Consider the following 24319-nt stretch of genomic DNA (forward strand, 5'->3'; position numbering starts at 1 on the left):
GCTTATTTTATGACTGCAATGCAGATGCCGTGCACGCACAACACTTGCGCGATGCATTCATAATACACCCGTAATACTGCCGTGATAATCTCAGTGTGTCGGATCAGTTTCCTTACTACATGTTATATAACCGTGATTGTTCATCATATATTCGCTATATATTATTAATATATCCGTAATTCATACTGGGGCATTTGTCATTTTTGGCCATTTTTGTTGCGGACAACAACGAATGATCCTCTCCCCAGTGGGACAGGGCCCTTAGCATCACGTTTGGAAAATGCCCAATCAGTAGACAGTCTTGTGGTTCAATGATTACTTGCGTGACCTCAAGCACAAGGCTAGAGGTCTAAAACGAACATGGCAAAGGTCAAAATTAGAAGTATTCCACGTCTCGTGGCGTGATGCCATCTTATGCCTCTTTCACACCGGACACCACGCAAGCGACGGTGGCGAGAGGTTGCCATGTAATCCCTATGGAAGGACGCGTTGTGGTGCCACAAAAGTCCAAGCCATGCAATGCAATGCAATGGACATGAAAAAAGCGACGCGAATAAAGCTATTTTGAGAGATTAGTGCGTTTGGGGCGCGACATCGCGTTGCAATCGCGTTGCGTCACCCTTTTCCCCAAGTTGAAAAATCTGAACTTTTTCTTCTTGTTGCGCCGCGATGACCAATCAGGGACTAGATATATAGTGACGTGGAGATGTCTGGAGTTTATACTTGATGTGGACATGTCCTGTCTCTGGCAGCCAGCCTGTGAGCAGGACTTATGTCCCTTTTGTCCTTGATTTAACACAATTGTGACAGAGTTTGAGGGGAGAGAGGAACTGCAGCAGCAGCCATTTTTTTTCCCTTTGTTCAAGATAATTTTATTAACTACACAGATGTATAATAGAACAAATGGTAACTGGTTTATAACACAATTATGACAGAGTTGGAGTGGAGAGCGAGGAACTGCAGCAGCAGTCATTTTTTTTTTATTGTTCACATGTGCGCATGCGAACGGGACAGGACGTCCTCAAACTGGGTCCTGGAGAAACAGCAGTACCGCTGAAAGCGGCCGTCATCCAGACGTCATCCTGCAGCAAATGATGAAACTTCCCGAATTGGGAACATCTCATGAGGATGTTGTGAACCCAGGGACAGGGCCGCTGGCGACGTTTGTCAGCTTTCCACAACAAAAAGAGCATAGCAACTTGCTCGGTGTGAACAAGGTCTGTCATGCTGACTTGACAACGAGCGGAATGGAAGCTCCTCCTATTTGATGACGCATTGCGGTGAATTTTCACAGCGAAAGCAGAGCAACACACCGGGCGATGTTGGCGAGTCCATCACCAGGCAAGGGACGTGCATTTGTGGCGTTGTGTGGCGTCCGGTGTGAACGCGGCATTAGACTATAAGCATGCATGACAGCCTAGAAAGCAGGCCGATTACTCAGATTTGATCAACAAAAACAAGCATAAGTCAAAGTTCTTGTTTGACATGGTGGCAACATTTATTCATGGATAACCACTTCAAAGTTGCTCTCCTTTAACAGCACAAGATTGCTTGGATTACTTTAGAAGAAAATAGAAGACATGAGGTTAAACATATCCCAGCATGCCTTAACCCAGCCAATACACCCTGCTATTGAGGTGGGTGCCATTATTAAGGTATTACCTCATGAGTTAAAACAATAAATTTTCATCTGACTGAAATTTTTTCCTGGCAACAATCAATGCCAGCAATTCCCTAAAATGTGGCATAGTGGGGGCACACACTCTTTTTTCCTCAATAAATACAATAAACACATTATACAGCATGCAAATCTATTCTAAATAGCCTCTAAAGAGAGATAGACAAAAGCATAAAAAGAATGCAAAACTTGAACATAAAGGTACATAAAAGGGTGGTGGGGTGCAGGGTGTAGTCTTGATTCTGGGGGGTCTGGGGGTGCCCCCCAGAACATTTTTTAAAGACCAAGTCAAATTTTGTGTATTCTGGTGAATTTTAACAGGTATGAAGCCCTCTGAAACAAAGAAAACTCACTTCAAACTATGGGGGTCTGGGGGATCTCCCCCAGAACATTTTTTAAAAGAGGAAGTCAAATTTTGTATATTCTGGTGAATTTTAATGGGTATGAAGCCCTCTGAAACAAAGAAAACTCACTTCAAACTATGGGGGTCTGGGGAATCTCTCCCAGAAATTTTTTAAAAGAGCAAGTCAAATTTTGCATATTCTGGTGAAGTTTAATGGGTATGAAGCCCTCTGAAACAAAGAAAACTCACTTCAAACTGTTAAGTAAAAACACAGTATTGATTATGGGGGGTCTGGGGGATCTCCCCCAGAAATTTTTTTAAAAGAGCAAGTCAAATTTAGTGTATTCTGGTGAATTTTAATGGGTACGAAGCCCTCTGAAGCAAAGAAAACTCTCTTCAAACTATGGGGGCCTGGGAGATCTCCCACAGAAATTTTTTAAAAGAGCAAGTCAAATTTTGTACATTCTGGTGAAATTTAATGAGTATGAAGCCCTCTGAAACAAATAAAAGTCACTTCAAAGTGTGAAGTAAAAACACGCTATTGATTATGGGAGGTCTGGGGGTGCTCCCCCCAGAGCCGGCTCAAGGCATACGCCAACTACGCGATCACTTAGGGCCTCAGCGCCACCAGGGGGCCCCGAGAGCACCGAGACATTGTGATAAAAAAGTAAATATATACATGAAATTAAAATAATATTGAATAATTTAAACAAAATTGTATTACACCCGAAAAAAATAAATTCATTTTGACAAGATATCAATACTAGGTTAATTGATGCCTCCTGTTGGCTGCTGCCACCGTTGGGCAAATTTAGATGCACCGCTTGGGTCAGGTGGTCGACGACTAATCGCGAGGAAAGAAGTGGGTGCAAGTCATGTCTCAGAAAAGAAATTATCCCTCTGGAGTGGAGAAAAGAAAAAAGAAGACGTTAGAAGACGGGAAAAAACAACAAGACAAAGGTAGATTTACATGTCCAATATTACAATTTTCGTTGTCATTATTTGCAAAATGCTCTGTTCGTTTAGAGTAAAGTGCTTTAGGTGTCTTAAAGTCAGAGGCAATTGCTCTAAGACTGCAAGGGAAGCTCAGCTTCCCCTAAAATGTCAAAAAATAAGTGATCAAATATATACTGTTGTGTGTACGTCATTGACTAAATATGCGCTACAACGCGCTCAACTTTTGTTCAGAATCAGCTTCTTATCACTGGTAACGACGCGGCTTTCCTCTCACTCAAACCCGCAGCTTCATAGTGCTTTAAACAGTGTGGACGCTGAGCGTCCACAGACTTCAATAGCGACACAAAGCATGCAGCGAAACGAGACGAGTCATTGGATAAATGCTGGGCTTTGTCCCGCCCATCAGATGCTAAGCGTGTCTGTGGGTCTATGGGGCAGTGGGCTGGCCTCGGCTGGCCCGGACGCTCAGCTTCTGCATGATGATTGGATGATCTGTCTGAGGCTGAATCCCTTTTTGATTGACAGCGAAATGAGCGAATCAGCGATCTTTTGGTGTAAACATTCGTGGGAGCATTTTCATTCTGTTCTGAGTTGAACTGGAGACTTTCCTAATCCTCTTAGCGGCATTTTCTTTGTTAAAAATGACTAGCGACAAATCGAGCTTCTATTTCTGGTGTTTTTTTTGTTTTTTTTTTGTAGCTGCTTGTGTTTGGAGACTGACTTCTATCGCAGTTTCTGTCCCTACCGAGCAGCGGGTGCTGCTGAGCTCCTCCACCATCACAAAGCGCTCACAGGTGGACACACTTCACACTAGCCTCGCGCCAGTCCCAGCCAGCAAGCTAGCTAGGTAGCAAGCTGCACATAATGGCAGACAATTTGAATGTTGTGGACCGGATTTTGGCGAAGCCATTTGATATTCTTTCTTACAAAGAAAAACTTAGAGTTAAACAGCAGGGCAGATCAACTCCTCAGATTACTTTGGTGCAAAAGGTGGGGAAAAGTAGCTCACCTCTCAATGGTTTGCAGGCCAAAGTTAAACCAATAGCCCCCAGTGCAATGTTTGTGCATTGCTATGCACACACATTGCTGTTATGTTGTGGATTTCTATGTTCATTTTGGAGATTATTTAAGTATTGTATTTATTATTTAAGTATTTAATTTTGATTACAACTTTATTTTTCTGTAAGATAATGTGAATGTCATTTGATTCTATTTTGTATTTGGATATTGAACATTTTGCACACCATTGCACATCTGAAAGAAATTAAACTAATGTGTTTACTATAAATGCAGTCTCCTGCCTGCTGATGTTACTTTCAAATAGTTAAATTAATGAGCCATACTTATACATCACTCTGTATGTAGAAGTTAATTAAAACATATTTATGAGTTTGCTACCCCTTTAAGGTTAAAAACAAGAAAGTAAAATAATTACAAACAATGCTAATGATTGTGGGTACGTTACACACATAACAGTGTAGCCTATGGAATAATGAGGCATCTGGTGCTGAGGTGATGGTAGGGGGGCCCCCAAATGGAATTCTGCTTAAGGCCCCATAAAGGCTTGGGCCAGCCCTGGCTCCCCCAGAAATTTTTTAAAAGAGGAAGTCAACTTTTGCATATTCTAGTGAATTTTAATGTGTATGAAGTCCTCTGAAACAAAGAAAACTCACTTCAAAGTGTCAAGTAAAAGATTCTTTGTCTTCTGTAGTATTTTGATCGGTTTTAATCCGGTGAATGTACCAAATGGGTGCTGTGTTGCTGGCTGTACAGTCAATAAAATACAAAATTAGGGCCTAAAGCAACTGACAACGTTGCTGTTCTGCTGTGCACAAAGTAACACTGTTACCAATTTTGAAAACGCATGCGCACTGAGAAACTCAAAACTGGCTTATTCACATTTAATTGGTAAAAAGCTCTTACTCCTAAAACAAACTAGGGCTGCAACTAACGATTATTTTAGTAATCGATTAATCATTTCTTTTGTTTTTTTTTTGTTTTTTTACTTACATGTGAGTTTTGCCATTATTTCTTGTGTGAAGTGAGTTATTACTAAAAGGCTTTTGTCACGCAACATCAATGTTTGAGCTTGTAATAAAGTTATGATGTTATATTCTCGTCAAAAACATACCTGGAGTATTGTTTTGTTTTATTTTGCACATACATACATCACCGACACACTACAAAGAGATTTCCATCAGGTTTAGATGCCTACAGCAACTATCTCAACCACTGACAACATATTACAGCAAAAGTCCACAAAAGTATTTTAAAGGCCTGACTACAGTGTAACATGTTATATTTAATAAGATATTTTCATGAAAAAAGACACAAATGTGCAGTTTACTGCATTTTATTTTTTTTCTTGTGTAAAAAGACAGCTTAGATGTGGTTTGACCGAAACAAATTGTCATTAAACTTAAATAAAACAGGGATGAAGTGGAGGTGTAAGAGTTGCTAGGTGTTCACAGGAAACAGGTATTTAGTTCTATATTTATTTATTTATGTTTATTGTTAGTTGGTTTTACCTTTTCTGTTGTGTTTTGTTTTATCAGGTTTTTTGTCTGTGTCTCTAAAAGTGTATTGTAGCAATGTTAGTTATTATTACTTTTATTGTTGCTGCTATTATTAATATATAAATAAAAATAAAACATTAAACACTAAGCCATTAATTATTCATTATACAGAAAACAAATGCACACAAACTGTGCTGAGATGCGAACAGCTTAATGCTAACATTGAAAACGCCATAGACATGCTAACGTGTTAGCATCGGTCCCGTTTTTAAGTTAGAAAATACATCTATCAACTGTTTTAGAAGACCATAACAGGTCGGTTTAATATAAAAAGGTAAATATTACTCACAGACATATGCTCTTTAGGGTTTTAGTGGGGGAAAATTAAGATAAAGCGAAATAATACAACAAACCATCGAAGCAGTGAGATGGATCAATGCTTTATTGGTTCAAAGCAAAGCCACACCCTGCTCTACTTGGGGAGTGTCCGCCAATGTTCTCACGAAGACAGGGAGGAGAAAGACCGTGGCTCATGGCAACAGAGCGGAGAGGAAGGAAAATTCACATGGTCCCTCCGCGGTGCAGCGCCATCCACGCAGACATTGCTACTGCTTAGAAGAGCGCAGAATGGGATGTTGTTTTGACAGTGAGACTATCATATTTCGGCCCCAAAACATGCATGACACCACGTGCGCACGTGTATGTGTGGTTAAATTTTCCCAATGACGGAAATCCATCGTGGTGACGGAGAACTTTAACCCATGCATTACCTGGATTTACAGAATTTGATACTATCTCACTATGCACGCTGACGAAATTCGTAACATCTAGAAAAAGCACAGCCTCCTTATTTGATCCTATACGAACAAAACTGTTTAAGGATCTGTGGCCCACTCTTGGGCCGACTGTGCTGGAAATTATTAATCTCTCATTAACTTCTGGATGTGTTCCTAAATGTTTCAAATCTGCGGTGATTAAACCATTACTTCTAATCTTATCTTGACCCTAGTGTACTGAAAAAAACTATAGGTCGATATCAAATCTATCATTTTGCTCTAAAATTCTGCAAAAAATGTGGTTTCACAGCAGCTCATGGACGACCTTACTGAGAATAATCTTTTTGAGCCACTGCAGTCTGCTTTTAGAAAATATCATTCCACAGAGACAGCTCTCAATAAAGTGGTGAATGATCTTCTGCTTGCAATGGATTTGGACACCGATATGGTTCTGGTGCTGTTAGATCTTAGTGCTGCGTTTGATGGCGTGGATCATCATATTCTACTCGATAGGCTAAAGAATCACTTTGGGATTACTGGTAGTGCCCTTGCATGGTTGACGTCATACCTTCTTGGTCCAATGAGACATCTGCATCAATTTGACCAGCTAACGCTTAGCCTAGGCTCATGTGTCATACATCACACTGACAAAGTGAGGAACCTTGGGGTAATTTTTGATCCTACGTTGTCCTTTGACCTCCACATTAGAGATATTACGAGAACTGCTTTCTTCCACCTGTGAAATATAGAGAAGAGTCGTCCCATCCTGTCTATGGCTGATGTTGAGATCCCGATTCAGGTATTTGTCTCATCTAGATTGGACTACTACAATGTTCTATTTTTTTGGTTTACCGCAGTCCAGCATTAGGGGTCTCCACAGACTTTTAACATGAAGCAGAAAGTTTGACCACATTACACCCATTTTAGCATTTCTTCACTGGCTTCCTGTCCCTGTGAGATCAGATTTTAAGGTTCTGCTACTAGCCTATAAAATTGTTCACAGACTGGCACCTCTCTATTTAGCTGACCTAATTAAACCCTACCTACTGGCCCGGGTTCTCAGGGTGCAGGACTACTTTGTCTAGGGTAAAAAGTCTGTGAGCCACAGAGCTTTCTCTTATCATGCCCCTGTTCTGTGGAATTATCTCCCTGCATCAATAAAACAGTCAGATTCTGTACAGACTTTCAAGTCCAGACTTAAGACGCACTTATGTTCCCTTTAGTATGGCTAGCATACTGGCATACGATGTTACGATGCTTTTTACTCTTTTAAATTCATTTTATTAGGGAACGGAGCGGGCTGCGGCCTCAACTTTATCTAAATTCTGGGTCTTTTAGTGAAGCTTAGGGCTAGAGGCTGGTGATCACCTGACTATTTTGTTGTTGTTGTTGTTGTTGCTTCATGCTGACAAAGTATACTGTATTTGTTGTCTTTCTGATGCCTGATTCTGTTTTCTCTCTGTTTGAGGTGTGGCTCCATCCAGAGATGAGTGGTGTCTGTTCCTGCAAACCTCCTGTCCTGTGCACCGGTAACATTTCCTGTATATTCTTTTTGTGAATTGTTTTGTACATTGTGTAGGTAGCATGGCCCAAGCAGAGGATCACTCCTTTGAGTCTGGTCTACTTGGGGTTTCTTCCTCAAATCATCAGTGGGAGTTTTTCCTTATCACTGTCGCCTGTGTGCTTGCTCTGGGGGTTGGTAAGGTTAGACCTTACTTGTGTGAAGTGCCTTAAGGTAACTTTGTTGTGCTTTGGCGCTATATAAATTAACTAAATTAAAAATTGAGAACTGATTATTTAAAGGTGTTATACCAAAGGGGCCCATTGCTTCTGCAACCCACTAACTTGGCTTTTATATTTTTTTATTCATTTATATCAAGTTGGAGAGATGCTTTGAGTTTGAGTTTAACCCTCTGGGGTCCGACGGCATTTTTTGGACAGTTCACTCGCCTGGCATAAATGTTTTATTATTGTTGTTAACAGCTCTCCCTGCATCCCACAATCAAGTTTTATGTCTCTTTTTTCAGGACAACCTGTGCTTTTAGAATATATATGTTTTTGTTGTGTTTTAGAAGTGTAATAATGGTTTACAATCAAAAATAAGCAAGAAAAAAAAGAGAAAAACAATTTTCCACACATTTATTCAAAACACACAGCAAACTATAATAAACAACTGTTTTGACACTTTATAAAGGTAATTTGAGGTCTTGTGTGAAAGTCTGTACAACAAAAACGTTCAAACAATAAACACAAATGCACATTTTGAACAATATATACAAACTGGTCTATGCGTTTTGTTGTCCATTGATATGGTAAACAGTACTTTACGCAGAGAAAGCAACAGAGTTATCCAGTAACATTCACATGCAAACTAGTGGAGCAATCCTGATAGTTACACACTCTTTGTTTGAAAACATGAGATTGTCATCAGAGGCTCTCCGTGTGCTCCTACTTTCTGTGCGTAAAGGTGCAGGGCGCAGTGAGTATTTACTAATAGTATGTATTCATTGGAGCACCCAGGGGGCTATTCAAACGGGCCAACTAGTAACATATCACTCCTGAAAACAATCTTTGGCTTTTCACGTGAGGGAAATCTGCCCTACGATTGGATTTTGGAAAATCATGTGACGGTGAACCAATTCCGACTGGACACTCACATTGCGCACGTCATCACACAGCTTCTATGAGGAGTACAAAGATGGCTGATAGCTGGCTCGAAAGTCCGCAGAGTTAACTTTTCAGCAAAAAAAGAGAAAGTTTCTATCTTATATCATTCAAAAGTTATTTATAATTTAGTAACGCTTGGTCTTAGCCATCATATACGATGGCGTCGGCCCCAGAGGGTTAAGGAAGATCATTTTAGAATTTTTTATTGAGAAGTCTGATTTACTTTTTGTATTTAAAGTGGCATAAACAAATTCAAATGTGTGAAATACCATGTGACCCAATGCTTTTTCAAAGTACTATCTGAAGGGAAACCAATCATGACATTTTTTATGAACATTTTAATTCCCTAAAATGTTCCAGAATGCGCTCTCTCTCTCTCTCTCTGTCTCTCAATTGATGTGTGTGAGTGAGAGAGAGAGAGAGAGAGAGAGAGAGAGAGAGAGAGAGAGAGAGAGAGAGAGAGAGAGAGAGAGAGAGAGAGAGAGAGAGAGACTTTTTCAGTCCAACAGAAAGCTATTTTCTGTCATGCTCTGAATTTCCCTTGTGACTATATTCATTTCTCTCAGAAAATGAGGGTGTGTTATGTGTGTACAATGTCACCTGTGACATCAACACCCTCATTTCCTCTCTTGTTATCATGGAGCCTCCCTGGGTGGGAACAATAAATAATGAGAGAGCAAGCTGAAGTGTGTGTCTGTGTGCGTGCATGTGTGCATTTTGATTCTGATAATACTCTTCATGACTGTAAATCAATTCATGAACTGCATCCGCTGATGCATCTAGTCTGACAAGTCTCCAACAATCATTGAGGGGAAACATGTTACAATTCAGGTGTGCACATGGAGATAAAGACTGACACTTGGAAACAGCAGGACATTTATAGGTTCACCATGAACTGGACAGTTTAACATCTTCATGACCTGTAATGCACTTGTTTTCCTGAACACTAATGAGTAACTCTTCATAAGGTTTGAAGTTATTTCACCCTCTGCCCCATTCGAGCAAATCAAATAGGCTTCTTCTCCATAACTGATTGGTTTCCACTTCAACAAAAAATACAACACAATAACTAAACACATCTAAATACAAGTTGTGCAACACATGCACATAATTAGATTTTTTTATTTTGTAGAATGCTAATTATTTAATTAATTTGTCAATATAGAACAGAGTCATGTGAATAAAGTTTAACAAGAAGGACAAAGGTTAGGCTTGTTGCATTTACAATTTAGCATTTCATGATTATCAACTACAAAAATTATCCATATTTTCTGGATACCATGGAACTAAATGGACCAATAGAGGACTCAGCAGGATAGCTGAAAGAACCATAAACGTCCGGATAAACCAAGTTCAGTTTTAATAATAACCAATGCATTCTAACAAGATGAGCATAAAATAGGGGAGGGTTAATTAAGGTATTTTTATCATGAAATAAGTCTGGAGCATTAAAAAAAAATGTCCAAATTTTATAATGCCATACAATTGTCTAAAGAAGAGAACACAGAATACATAAAGAAGAAATGGGAAAAGGAAATAAAAGTAATGATCACACAAGAGAGCTGGGAGGAAATGTGCCAGTTACAATGGCTCATATACTGCAGATGTGGTGAGGGAGACAGCTAGGAAGGTACTGGGTGTGACATCTAGACAGTGGAAGGAAGACAAAGAGACTTGGTGGTGGAACAATGGGGTCTAGGAAAACATGAGGAGAAAGAGGTTGGCGAAAATGTTTTGGGATAGGCGGAGAGATGAAGAAAGTAGACAGCAGTACAAGGAGATACGGTGTAAAGAGAAAAGCGAAATGGCAAAAGAAATTGAAAAGGCATATAGTGAGTTGTACAAGAAGTTGAATAGTAGTTGAAAAGTAAGGAAGGAGAAAACGACTTGTGCCGATTGGCCAGACAAAGGGGCAGAGCTGGAAAGGATGTGCAGCAGGTTAGGGTGGTAAAAGATGCAGATGGTAATGTGCACCAAGCAAGGAGAGTATGTTGAGAAGGTGAAGGGAATATTTTGAGGAGCTGATGAATGAAGAAAATGAGAGAGAGAAAAGGCTGGATTATGTGAACAGAGTAAATCAGGAAGTGCAAGAGATGAGTAAGGATGAAGTGAGGGGAGCTATGAAGAGGATGAAGAATGGAAAGGCAGTTGGTCCAAATGACATTCCAATCAAGGCATGGAAATGTCTAAGAGATTGTTTAACCAGATTGTTTAAAAAAAATCTTGGAAAGTAAGAGGATGCCTGAGCAGTGGAGACGAAGTGTGCTGATCAGCTACGGCATGAAGTTATGGGAAAGAGTGGTAGAAGTTAGGCTTAGAAAAAAGGTGAAGATGGTTTCATGATGAGAACGCTCTGAGAGTACTGATAGAGAAGTATAGAGCAGGTCAGGAGTTACATTGCGTGCTTGTGGATTTAGTGAAAGCTTATGACAGGGTGCCAAGAGAAGAGTTGTGGTATCGTATGAGGAAGTCTGGAGTGGCAGAAAAGTATGTGTGGATAGTGCAATACATGTACAACTATGACATGACAGCAGAGAGATGTGCAGTAGGAATGACAGATTAATTCAAGCTGGATGTGGGATTCTACCAATAATCAGCTGTGAGTTCTTTCTTGTTTGCAGTGGTGATGGGCAGGTTGACAGATGACATCAGACAGGAGTCTCCATGGACTATGATGTTAGTAGGTGACATTGTGATCTGTAGTGAGAGTAGGGAGCAGTCTCGGCTGGAAGTGTGGAGATGGTATCCTCTGGAGAGCAGTGGAATGAAAGTCTGTAGGAGCAAGACTGAGTACCCGTGGAACATTGCAGTTACAAGGAGCAGAAGTGGTGAAAATAAATGAGTTTAAAATACTTGGGGTCAACTGCCTAAAGTAATAGCGTATGGTAGAGCGGTGAAGAAGAGAGTGCAGGCAAGGGTGGAGAAAGGTGGGAGGAGTGATTTGTGACTGAAAAATAAGAGTGAAGGGGAAAGTTCACAAGACAGTTGTGAGACCAGCTATGTTGTACGGCTTTGAGATGATGGCACAAACAAAAAGACAGGACACAGATCTGGAGGTGGCAGAGCTGAAGATGTTACGAGTCTCTGGGAGTGATGAGAATGGACAGGATTGGGAATGAAAACACCAGAGGGACAGCTTAGGTGGAATAGTAGAGAAGCTTGAATCTTTGACTGGACTGGGTTGCTTGACGTGAGGACATTTCGCTTCAAATCACAGAAGCTTCCTCAGCTAAAATTCTTGCTCTGGTAGTCTGACTTCTGTCTTGACTCTTGTAGAGAAGAATAAACCAGAAGCCAACAAAAGCTGGAGTTTTTTAACCTAACCAGACCCCACCTACTGAGAGGCTGACTGCTATAGGCTAGTGGCTAAACAATAGCTCTAATTAGCACCTATTGTGCTCTAGTTAGCACTCTCCTAATGATGGGATGGAAGCCTCCTCTGATGGCTCCCTTGACGACTCTCCTGATGACGTGAATGACTCATTACCATGAACAAAAGACTGAAACTGCTTTGACCTGAGTACCACATTGTAAACAGGGGACAAAGCGTGTCTGAGACCCGCTCCGCGGTTAAGGCTGGGTTTCAACTGTTTTACAAAGAATGCTTCCTTGACACCTCTCTCAAACCATTTCTTTTCTCTGGCTAAGATTTTAACTTCCTTGTCCTCAAACGTGTGGTTAGTGTCTTTCAGGTGGAGATGAACTGCAGACTGAGGTCCACTGGCGACCTCTCTGCAGTGCTGGTATAGCCTCTTGTGTAAAATTTGCTTCGTCTCACCTATGTAGTGTTCATTACAGTTTTCCTGACATCTGATATGATACACTACATTGCTCTGTTTGTAACTAGGGATCCTGTCCTTAGCGTGAACTAATTTCTGTCTCAAGGTGTTGACTGGTTTAAAGTAAACTGGGATTTTGTGCTGTCTGAAGATCCTCTGTAGTTTTCCCCTACTCCTGCTAAATAAGGGAGAGACACTCCTCTTCTTCTTGTCTCCATCTCCTGTCTATCTGGTCTCTTTGTTTTCTGGGAGTTCTGCACTTTGTCCAGGGACCAACGTGGGTACCCACATACTGGGCCTCATGTATCAACGTTGCGTACGGCGATATTTGAGCGTATATGGGGTGTATGCCAAAACGGCTGCGCTACTTGGCATTTATCAATGTGGTCGTTGGCGTACGCTGCGCTGAAAATATACACCAGGTCGAGAGGTGGCGTAAATTATACACCAAAATGAACCAGCGCTGGAATCCACATAAAAATGAAGATGATCAACATGATAAACAGTGCCATTATACAAATCAATGCATATGTTACATAAATAACACTTTCCTGATTATACTACATAATAATCAATACAAATCCCGTTGTTGCGGGATTGTTATGGACCACGATCCGTGGCGCTGACAGGAAGGAAGCGCTGAGCTTAACTTCATGTGGTGTGATCATTTTAGACTATGAAATTGATAATAACAACTGTAGTTTCGTCATTCCCTTAATTCGCCCGTGCTGCAACCAGGTTTTGTCGTCTCCATTCGGTTGTCACAATAAAATAAATACAGAAATACATTTAAAAAATAAAGAAACCTGACAGATTAGACGTGTCTTATTAATTGAGCGAGCAAATATCCACATGTTAAGAATTATTGACATGTGAAAAGAGAATACAGTGGTCCCTCACTATAACGCCGTTCACCTGTCGTGGCCTCGGAGTCTCGCGGAGTATTTAGTTAAATTTTGCATGCCTTTTTTTTACAGTGTTCTTTGTTCTGCGTATCTATTTATAAGAATCTTGTTGCCCAGAAGAGAAGAGAGCGCCAACAACTACTCATAACTGTGTTTGTCACACGGACACAGACACCTGCTGCAGCGAGATGTGAGTGGAAAAAGGCGCGGCGTCAGGATGCAGAGGCCCGATCTGTGAAATACTGGTCAGTCACTATTAATAATTTCTTATGTATCCGACCTCGTTCGTTGATCGTTAAAATTAATTCGATAGTTCTAAATGCCATCATAATTATTTATAGGAAAACGTTCTATTTTTATTTCTCAAACAAATGTTTGGGCCTGAAAACAGTTTGGTCTTATTTTCCTACTAAGGTTTGAACTTTGAGAGTGTTTACACACGAGAGAAAAGTGAGAAAATGTTCATGCCTGATTGAGAAAGTGTATAAACTGTGTAGTGAGGGGTTTTACAGCTTTGAAACGTCTATAATAATTGTAAAAAAAAAAGCTGACTACGTCGCGGTTTCGCGTATTACGGGCTATTTTTTAGAACGGAACTCCAGGGATTAATGAGGGACCACTGTAACACTTTATTGATTATATACTACAAAACAATTGATACGACGGCCGCTTTTGACGCTCTATTGGCACGCGTCGTGATTGGTGGAGTTCTTTTTCATTGCTGTCTTTCCGGCTTCTATGTCGTAAAATGAGGGGGTGTCTGAAGCAGAGTCTGAATATTTATGGGCGTGTTTATTATAATTACGATCATTTCCACCCGCCGCATTTATCAAGATCACGTCAGTCATATGCCAGAAATGGGCAGGTGCGCACTGCTTGACACATGTCACGGCGACTTTGGTGTATTTCAAGTTTACGCCATAAATCTACGCCACAAGTGCGCAACATTGATACATCAGGCTCACTGTGAGGGCTTTCCGTACAAGCTGTTGCTCTTTAGCCCTTCCCTCTGCAGTTGTGGGCACCTGTAGGGCTCTGTGTTGAACAGTCCTGATCACCCCGAGCTTGTGTTCAAGGGGGTGGTTTGAGCCAAAGAGCAGATATTGGTCAGTGTGAGTGGGTTTTCTGTAGTTTTCTTAGGTGGAATGTTTTGGAGACAAGGTCAGAGAGGTGAGACTGAGATGGCTTGGACATGTGCAGAGGAAGGACCCAGGGTATATAGGGAGAAGGATGCTGAGGATGAAGCCACCAGGCAGGAGAAGAGGGAGGCCAAAGAGGAGGCTTATGGATGTGTTGAGGGAGGATATGTACACAGGAAGTTTTGATGAGTAAAATTTACTCTGCTGGGATAGCATTTGATCCCAGTCTAAATAGAGTAAATTGCACTCTATCATAGAGTGAATCAGCTTGACAGTTGTTGCAGACTTAACGGTCCACCCCCTAAACATTGGTGCACCCTGCCTCCACTATGCATGTGTCATGCTGGAGCCTAGCCACCTGTGTGACACAGAGTTTCTCCACTGAAGAGTATTACTGCATTTTCTGCTACCAATTCTTGTGCTGATCTTTCAGAAACAACCACAATAAATCATCTGGTCTGTATGATTAAAATGTATGTTTTTGATCTGATTCTGTTATGATGACGTTTGAGTAACGGCGTGAAGTTTCGGCCATAATCCTAAAACTACTGTTTTATGATCATATTGTGATCATGTATGCTTGCACTGTCCAGTTGAACGTGTTTAGACTCATATTAGTATAATATGCATTTATTAGAGTTGGGGCTTCTTTGTAAGAACACATTATGTGGTGAAGATATTGTATTCGTCATTCCACTTTGGACAAATTGTGGGAATAGTGTAACTGCTTATGTGGCCTGTTTGGTATCAATGGAATGTCTAGACAAGATGTCCCCCGTCTATATTGTTGCTGTGGAACTAAGTGTTGAACTGCAGGCACATCTGTGCACGCTAGCCTGCTGACATTTAAGACATATGTTATGGCTAAGGATAATCTCGCGAAGTGTGTTCATGCCCACACAGAGTTGTTTTGCAGATTCTCACAGGAACAAGGGAGGAAGCCTGACGCATGTGGCCATGACCTGTCCTGTACAGGCCAGTCACGGATGAGTGTGGTAAAGACACTCGAGAGAAGTGACATGCTAGAAATGTCTCCTTCCGAGATAGTTATGCCACACAAGGCGAGGAGAGGAGAATTCCCAGAAACAGACAGTTCTTGGACCAACCTCTTGGACCAATGAGAGGAAGGGACAAAACAATGCCTCAAGAATAGCTGAATCACTGTTACAGGGGGTTATTTAAGTGGATAATAGATAACATGGGGGACTCTTATTCTTATCTCCTGCTGAGAGCTAAGGCTACGTCAGGGCTGAGAAGAGGATCCACAGACTTCTGTGTAAGACTGATTTTACTACTCAGTGTTGTTTGAAATAAAACTCTATTCTGAACAGTAAATCAGGCAGGGTGCAATCTGAACAGATTGTTTTGTGTCATGACTTCTTTGGTTCCACCTTCCCTGGGATCAATGGACGCGTGGCGACTGGCGGACAAGGTCAAGGGTCTTGAGGGGCCAGTCTCCCACACCACCCAAAGCGAACAAATGGATTAATGTGATTATTAACCATCAGACGACAAGGTAAAACCTCTTGAATCATTCAGCAGAAACAAGGCCATTTTACGCAGAAACGAGGCTTTAAATGATGATGCATTGAACTGTCCAATGTGCAGTGAATGCATCAGCTAACAGCTTGTGCAGCCGTGCCGCTCTGATTGGTTGCTTCGCTTCAGATATCTGTCACTGAGATAGTTGATGACTGGAGTCCAGTTTTAAGCAGAAACGAGGTAATATTCAGTGAACTGTAGCAGATGACTTAAGCGCAGTGAAGGGTGGGCTGATGGAAGAACGTTTGGTCTGCAACACCATCTGTTCAGTGCAAGTGGTTTTACTCCAGTAAGTGTTGATTTTACACTGTTTTGAGTTGATTTAGCTCGCTGATGGACATTAATTCACTCTATTTGGACAGGGATCAAATGCTATCCCAGCAGAGTAAATTTTACTCAGAAAAATTTCCTGTGTAGGTGGTTGGTGTGACAGAGAAACATACAGAGGACAGGGTCAGATGGAAACAATTGATCTGCTGTGACGAACCCTAACGGGAGCAGCCCCCCCAAAATAAGAAGAAGATAAAGCTGTAAAAAATAGGAATCCTTGTAAAGACAAGGATGCCCATTTTTACAGCTGGATGGTCAAACTATGCAGATTAAGTGTCTGTATCTGAGCAGGATTCAAACCCACATCTACATATTGGCTGGCCAGCAAATTAGTATTTGTCATAGACAACAACAATCAAAGTAGTAATGCCCCAAGCACCACTATGAGCTGTGAAGTTGTATGGTTTCCTTTGTGGGGAGAAACCACGATAGTGCATAATGTACATGCACAGTCTCACACTTACTGATATTTGTAAATTACAATCCAGATTTTAGAATATAAAATGTAAACCTGGAATATAAACATTTAATGAGTTCACATCTGCTTACATTCAGTGTATGTGAGTTACGAAGTTGTACATGTGCATTCATGAATTTTTACAGGGCATTTGGAAAGTATTCACAGCGCTCACTTTTTCCACATTTTGTTTTGTTACAGCCTTATTCCAAAACAAAGTTTTTTGTTTGTTTTTTGCTAAAAATACTCACAACACCCTCTGGCTGTGCCACTCAAGAATATTCACAGAATTGTCCTGAAACCACTCCTTTGGTATCTTGGCTGTGTGCTTAGGGTCACTGTCCTACTGAAAGATGAACTGCTGCCGCAGTCTGAGGTCAGCAGCGCTCTGGAGCAGGATTTTATCCAGGATGTCTCTGTACATTGCTGCATTCATCTTTCTCTCAATCCTGACTAGTCTCTCAGTTCCTGCCACAGAAAAACATCCCCACAGCATGATGCTGTCATCACCATGTTTCACTGTAGGGATGGTGTCTGGTTTCCTCCAAACATGACACCTGGCATTCACACCAAAGAGTTCAATCTTTGTCTCATCAGACCAGAGAAGTTTGTTTGTCATGGCCTGAGAGTCCTTCAGGTGCCTTTTGGCAAACTCCAGGCAGGCTGCCACGTGCCTTTTACTAAGGAGTGGCTTCCGTCTATCCACTCTACCATACAGGCATGATTGGCGGATTGCTGCAGAGATGGTTGTCCTTCTGGAAAGTTCTCCTCTCTCCCCAGGGGAAGGCTGGCGCTCTGTGAGACTGACCATCGGGTTCTTGGTCACCTCCCCAACTAATCCCTCATCCGAAATTATTCCATTAATGGATGATGGAGGCCACTGTGCTCATTGGGACCTTCAAAGCAGCAGAAATGTGTGTGCCTTTCCAAATCATGTCCAATCAACTGAATTTACCCCATGTGGACTCTAATTAAGCTGTAGAAACATCTCAAGGATGATCAATGGAAACAAGATGGACATGAGCTCAATTTTGAGTTTCATGGCAAAGGCTGTGACTACTAATGTACGTGTGATTTCTTAGTTTTTTTTATTCCTAATAAATCTGTAAGTCTCAAATAATAAATCATTTTCACATTGTTATTATGGGGTGTTGTGTTTAGAATTTTGAGGGGAAAATGAATTTAATCCATTTTGAAATAAGGCTGTAACATAAAATGTGGAAAAAGTGAAGCAATGTGAATACTTTTGAGGTGCACCGTATGTGTGGGTGCATGTATTTGAGAAGTGTTGGAGATATAATGAGATGTATGATACAGTGAATGAATGTGAGGTGTTGCATCAGTGTCATGTTGTTCCAATCTGTGGATGGGGCCCTATGGCCGCACAGGAAGCCCACATCCACAGCAAGTATCCCCGGGGCTGCATTCCAGTCATTTTGTGAAATGATGTGCAGCCGCAGTTGCACCGTCACTACGTAACCTCACATAACCTAGTTTCAACCATGCTGCATGCAGGACCAGACCAGCCCTGGGAGTGAAACACAAAGGACAAACAACCCCTGCTCTGACCACAGACAAAGACCAGAGAAAAAATGGGTTAATGTCCCATCTGAAGACTGCTCACCGTGGAGAAGACTGCTCACCGTGGAAAAGACAAGTAATGCCCCAAGCACCACTATGAGCTGTGAGGTTGTATGGTTTCCTTTGTGGCGAGAAACCACGATAGTGCATAATGTACATGCACAGTCTCACACTCACTGATATTTGTAAATTACAATCCAGATTTTAGAATATAAAATGTAAACCTGGAATATAAAATGTCAATATAATTAACCTGTAAAAAAAAAAAAACAACCTCATTTTCACTGTCTAATAACTATTACATGTTTCAACATAAATTACGAAATTGTTCCACAAAGGCCATATATTAAACATACACTGTAAATTGAGTAAAAAACTGCCGAAAAAGTATTTGCACATTCAGTAATCTAAACAGTGATTAGCTTGTGTTTATTTAGGCTTTTATTCCTTTGATGAATGAGTTTTGTTGTTTTCATTTTTATCTTGATTTTATATGAGTGCAAATTAATCTAAAATTAATCAGTTTTTCACCTTTAAAGCAATTAGTTGACTGCTTGCTCTAAATGAATAAAAAGCTTCTCATGGACTTTCTCAGCCTCATTAGTTTTATTCTCGACATGCATGTAATTATAATCTGGCAGTATAATCAGTTTAATTACTCTTAAACTACTGTCTGAAAGCTAGATGATTGAAATCATTCCATGCCAGCAGAGGCCTTCCTTCATCAGCAAGATCGAGATCTTCAAATTAAAAATGGGCACCTGTGAATTATACCATAAAGCTGTACGGCCTTTCAGATTTCATAAAACTGACAAAATATATGCTCTGCCAAAATCCAAGCATTATAATGTACAGTGGTGGGCACAGCTAACTAAAAAGTTTACTTTGGTAACAGTTAATCCGCAAACTGAAAATTTGTCTTTTATAAAGCCAAACTGATAAACCCCTAAAAAAATTTCTGGAAGTTACAGATAAAAGCTAATCCGATAACTTTCAGCATTGATTTCAGAACACTAGCAGCTACTGACACAGCAACAAGCCAGTGCTTCTGTGTCAAAAGCAAAAGAGACCTGGTGACCAAGGAAAAAGAAGAAGAAGGAGGAGGAGGAGGAATAAAGACAGCTTCTCTTTACACCATGCAGACTTGCCGGCATATCACGCAAGTCATCAACAGGCATACAATTTTAACTTATGGTTAAAATTTTAACCAAACTAATTCCAGACAAGTTATTTAAATTAATGTCACGTCTGGTGTTTTGTAAAGTGAAAATATCTGCTGTATGTTTTAGTTTTAAAGTAATGCACTAATTTCGAAGATTTTAGTGTTTGGACACATGCTGTAGTGCATTATGGGTAAAGTTTCATGACAGGAGAAATGCATTGAGACGCTCTGATAAGGCTGCACTTTAACCGCTGCACACGGACAACAGCATTAAAGTCTTTATATATTGTCCCTAAAACTCTCGTAAATATATTCGCTGGGTTTACAGACCTTGTTATTGTGTTGGTTTTATGAAAACATGCTCAGGTTGCGTGAGCTGCTATTGTTTCCTGTTCATGTCATTCTGGGGGAAAGTTTGCTCTTTAATGTCCTGGCCAGTAGATGGCAGTGTTCATGGCAGTATTTGCCCTAATGAGATATCCCATAATCCTTTGCGTGCCAGAGAGTTGCCATGGTTTAAACAGCACAGAGAATCCACATGACAATTGTAAATTAACATTACACAACCAAAATGTACATTTTTATGCATTTCATCACATTAATAAGAGGCTGCAACCACTCTCTGGCACGCAAAGGATTAAAACTGGAAGCGCCCACAGTGGACCAATGGGTTGAAATTGTTCAGAGCATTTAACATTCTGGAGAGGTTGACATTTTCAATCAAGGGCCAAAGAGAATCTTTTGACAGGATTTGGTCAAAATGAACAGAACGAACAGAACATGTAAAACCTGTTCTCACTGTAAACTGAAGGTAGCCATTTAGCGAGATCATGTGCATTATGTAGCCATCCATTCCAGTTCAGTTGTTAACTAACACACTCAGAAGTATCCTTTTCCTGATGCAGGGATGACTGTGGTAAGCTTCCTCCTCCCGCTAACCTGTTCTATTGATTATTTTTTGTTTGTTTGTTTTCTTTTTTAATTTTTTTCCCCATGATACAAAAACCTGAATTAGCAATATATTTTCTTTTTCCTTACCCCAATCGAGGGGTGGCCATTCAGGGATGTTTTTGACATTTGCTTCTCCAAATTAACAAAGACTGTGAACAAAAAAAAAGAAATGCTTAAAGCTCTCTCTTCAACACTGAGTTGAGGTCTGGGACAGTGCCTAAGGAGTGGAAAACTGGGGTGGTGGTCCCCATATTTTAAAAAGGGGACTAGAGAGGGTGGCAATTACAGGGGCATCACACTACTCAGACTCCCTGATAAAGTCTACTCCAGGGTGCTGTAAAGGAGGGTTCAGCCGACAGTCGAACCTCTGATTGAAGAGGAACAATGCCACCCACCTGAGGAAGCCAAATGGGCTTCCTCAGGTGGGTGGCAGGTGTCTCCCTTAGAGATAAGCTCTGTCATCCATGGGGAGCTTGGAGTAGAGCCACTGCTCCTTCGCATTGAAAAGAGCCAGCTGAGGTAGTTCGGGCATCTGGTAAGTATGCCTCCTGGGTGCCTCCCTAGGGAGGTGTTCCAGGCACATCTATCTGCGAGGAGACCCCGGAGAAGACCCAGGACTAGGTGGAGAGGTTATATCTCCACACTGGCCTGGAAAGGCCCTGGGATCCCCCAGTCAGAGGTGGTCAATGTTGCTCGGGAAAGGGAAGTCTGGAGTCCCCTGCTAGAGCTGTTGCCCCTGCGACCTGATCCTGGATAAGCGGATGAAGATGAGTGAGTGAGTTATAATTTATTTTTGTTCTAATGCCATTGTGCAAACAAACTACAGGAGGAAGTACGAGTGTGCATGTGTGACGTTTTGAGATTGACCAGACCCCATGCTTGATGCACATTCCTGGCACATGCACACTAACGTCCGTAAGATGTCTTGTAAATCACTTCAGAGGTGTAACAGCATTTTCAGATTTAGAAGTGCTTATTTCTCCCCAACCTTTACAAAATATATTGGAAAAATATCAGTTTGATATAGAAATAAGCTGTTTCGGGACATTTTCTGCCATTTTAGTTTATTTCCTTTGAACGAGCAGCCAGCTGGCATCGTGTTGCCTTTCTTTACTCCAAATAGTAGTCGCGGTATCCTTCCCAGCATCCCTCGCACAGATCGGCGGAAGCTCCCACATGATGTGACGTCACTAACAAATGTGGGTCATAGTGTCTGATTTCTAGAAATTCTCACCTTGAGGGGTAGAAATTCTAAATTCTTTCCAGATAGCATGAATTTTGATCATGTTGGCAAAATCAAATTATGAATCTCTTATTTTAATGCTAAGGAATAAAATTACAGTGGTGCCAAAGAAAATTATTTTTAGGACTTAAAGCTTAAAAAAACCAGAGACCATACAGCTTTAAACAGCCTGCATTGCCAGATTATTAAAGGAACTGAGGAGGAGTGGTGGCCAAGTAGTTAGTGCACTTGGTTTTGGTGCAGAAGGTTCCCGGTTCAAATCCCACTCGTGCCACATTTCTCCATGTAATGTGGAGTTGCGTAAGGAAGGTCATCGGGCGTAAAATGTGTGCCGATTCAACATACAGATCCACCTCAGATTTGGTGTGACGATCCCAAGTGCAAACAAGGGAGCTGCTGAAGTTAACTTACTATTAAAGGAATTGAGTAAATACAGGAAATATTCAATGAATGAATTTGAAGTACTGAAAGGTGGAATGTAAATACAATTAACAGTTTGACTTTTCTAGTCTTTTTAACGTGGTTGTGTTGAGGAATGCATGCATGCATGTTTTTGCATTCACCTGTTTCAAGTCCAATGTGACAGTCACATGGTGGTACTCCATTCCGTTCTTGATAGAAGGACTTTGCCACCAACGGTTGGTCCCATCTATGGCATATTCTATAGGATGACGCTCTATGTGGACATACACAAACACAAACAAGATGTTTTCTGCTATTGGAGTTTTAATGACCTAAAATGTCTTTTGCTTGTCAGCTCAGGCTTTGTCCTCAACCACAATGACAACAACAGAAGGCATCATACATGTCCCACAGATCATCATTTCTTCATTTCTGGATTCCCAGTAACCACATCAATTAAACAGTTGGCGATAACCTACAAGGTGGTAAATAAATACCACAGATCTTTATTATAAATGCTGAACAGACAAGTGTCTGAGGAACGGGAATCCAATGGACCCAATGTGGGCCCTCCCTTTGTATCAGGTGCCCATTAGTTTTAACCATGTTCATGAAATATCATGATTGATTTTTAAAAAGATGTCACTCATTCTTAAGGTGTCAATGATCTATGTATGCATGGCAAGGAGAGTTATTTGATGTTTGCTTTAATTAAATTAAATTAAATTAATTAAATTAAAACACAAAACGTCAATGTCATATATTTAAATGTCAGCTGGATTTGGAAGCATAGGCCCAACATTCATCCATTCATACATATCATAAAATCGGCTTTGTACTTTACAGTTACTTCTGTCCTTATGAATTAAACAAACCAGAACTTAAATTGAGCTCTTCCTACCCACTGGCTATAAATAAACAACATTAAAATATAACATAAAAATCTACATTATACAACCCCAATTCCAATAAAGTTGGGATGTTGTGTAAAATGTAAATAAAAACAGAATACAATGATTTGCAAATCCTTTTCAACCTATATTCAATTGAATACACCACAAAGACAAGATATTTAATGTTAAGACTTATATTTGCTCATTTTGAAATGGATGCCTGCAACATGTTTCAAAAAAGCTGGGACAGTGGTATGTTTACCACTGTGTTACATCACCTTTCCTTCTAACAACACTCAATAAGCATTTGGGAACCAAGGACACTAATTGCTGGAGCTTTGTAGGTGGAATTCTTTCCCATTCTTGCTTGATGTACGACTTCAGTTGTTCAACAGTCTGGGGTCTCTGCTGTCGTATTTTGTGCTTCATAATGCACCACACATTTTCAATGGGCGACAGGTCTGGACTGCAGGCAGGGCAGTCTAGTACCTGCACTCTTTTACTACAAAGCCATGTGCATTGGCATTGGCATTGTCTTCCTGAAATAAGCAGGGATGTCCCTGAAAAAGACGTTGCTTGGATGGCAGCATGTGTTGCTCCAACACCTGGATGTACCTTTCCTTATTGATGGTGCCTTCACAGATGTGTAAGTTTCCCATGCCATGGGCACTGACACACCCCCATACCGTCTGTCCACCTCCTTTGCGTCTGTCCATTTCAAATGAGCTCAGGCCCAGAGAAAACGAGGGCGTTTCTGGATGTTGTTGATATATGGCTTTCACTTTGCATGGCAGAGTTTTAACTGATACTTGTAGATGTAGCAATGAACTGTGTTAACTGACAATGGTTTTCTGCAGTGTTCCTGAGCCCACATGGTAAGATCCTTTACACAATGATGTTGATTTTTAATGCAGTGCCACCTGAGAGATCAAAGGTCACGGGCATTCAATGTTGGTTTTTTGGCCTTGCCACTTATGTGTAGAAAGTTCTCCAGATTC

The 24319-nt window shown here is 40.9% G+C and overlaps 1 protein-coding gene and 1 long non-coding RNA gene across 6 annotated transcripts in view; one reads left to right on the forward strand and one right to left on the reverse strand.

Annotated features, from left to right (window-relative positions):
• Positions 1–24319, reverse strand: part of lama2 (laminin, alpha 2) — a 780279-nt gene that overhangs the window by 644613 nt on the left and 111347 nt on the right. For all 5 annotated transcript variants that reach the window (XR_004558560.1, XM_034162644.1, XM_034162643.1 and 2 more), the window contains exon 3: positions 22590–22702. Coding sequence is in view for 4 of the 5 variants with exons in the window: in XM_034162644.1 (XP_034018535.1) it covers positions 22590–22702 (113 nt within the window). In the remaining variant the exon portion in view is untranslated. The remainder of the gene's footprint in view (positions 1–22589; positions 22703–24319) is intronic.
• Positions 1–24319, forward strand: part of LOC117503416 — a 559959-nt gene that overhangs the window by 487174 nt on the left and 48466 nt on the right. The window lies entirely within an intron of this gene.

The sequence above is a fragment of the Thalassophryne amazonica genome, chromosome 21, assembly GCF_902500255.1.
Source record: "Thalassophryne amazonica chromosome 21, fThaAma1.1, whole genome shotgun sequence".
Classification (NCBI taxonomy): domain Eukaryota; kingdom Metazoa; phylum Chordata; class Actinopteri; order Batrachoidiformes; family Batrachoididae; genus Thalassophryne; species Thalassophryne amazonica.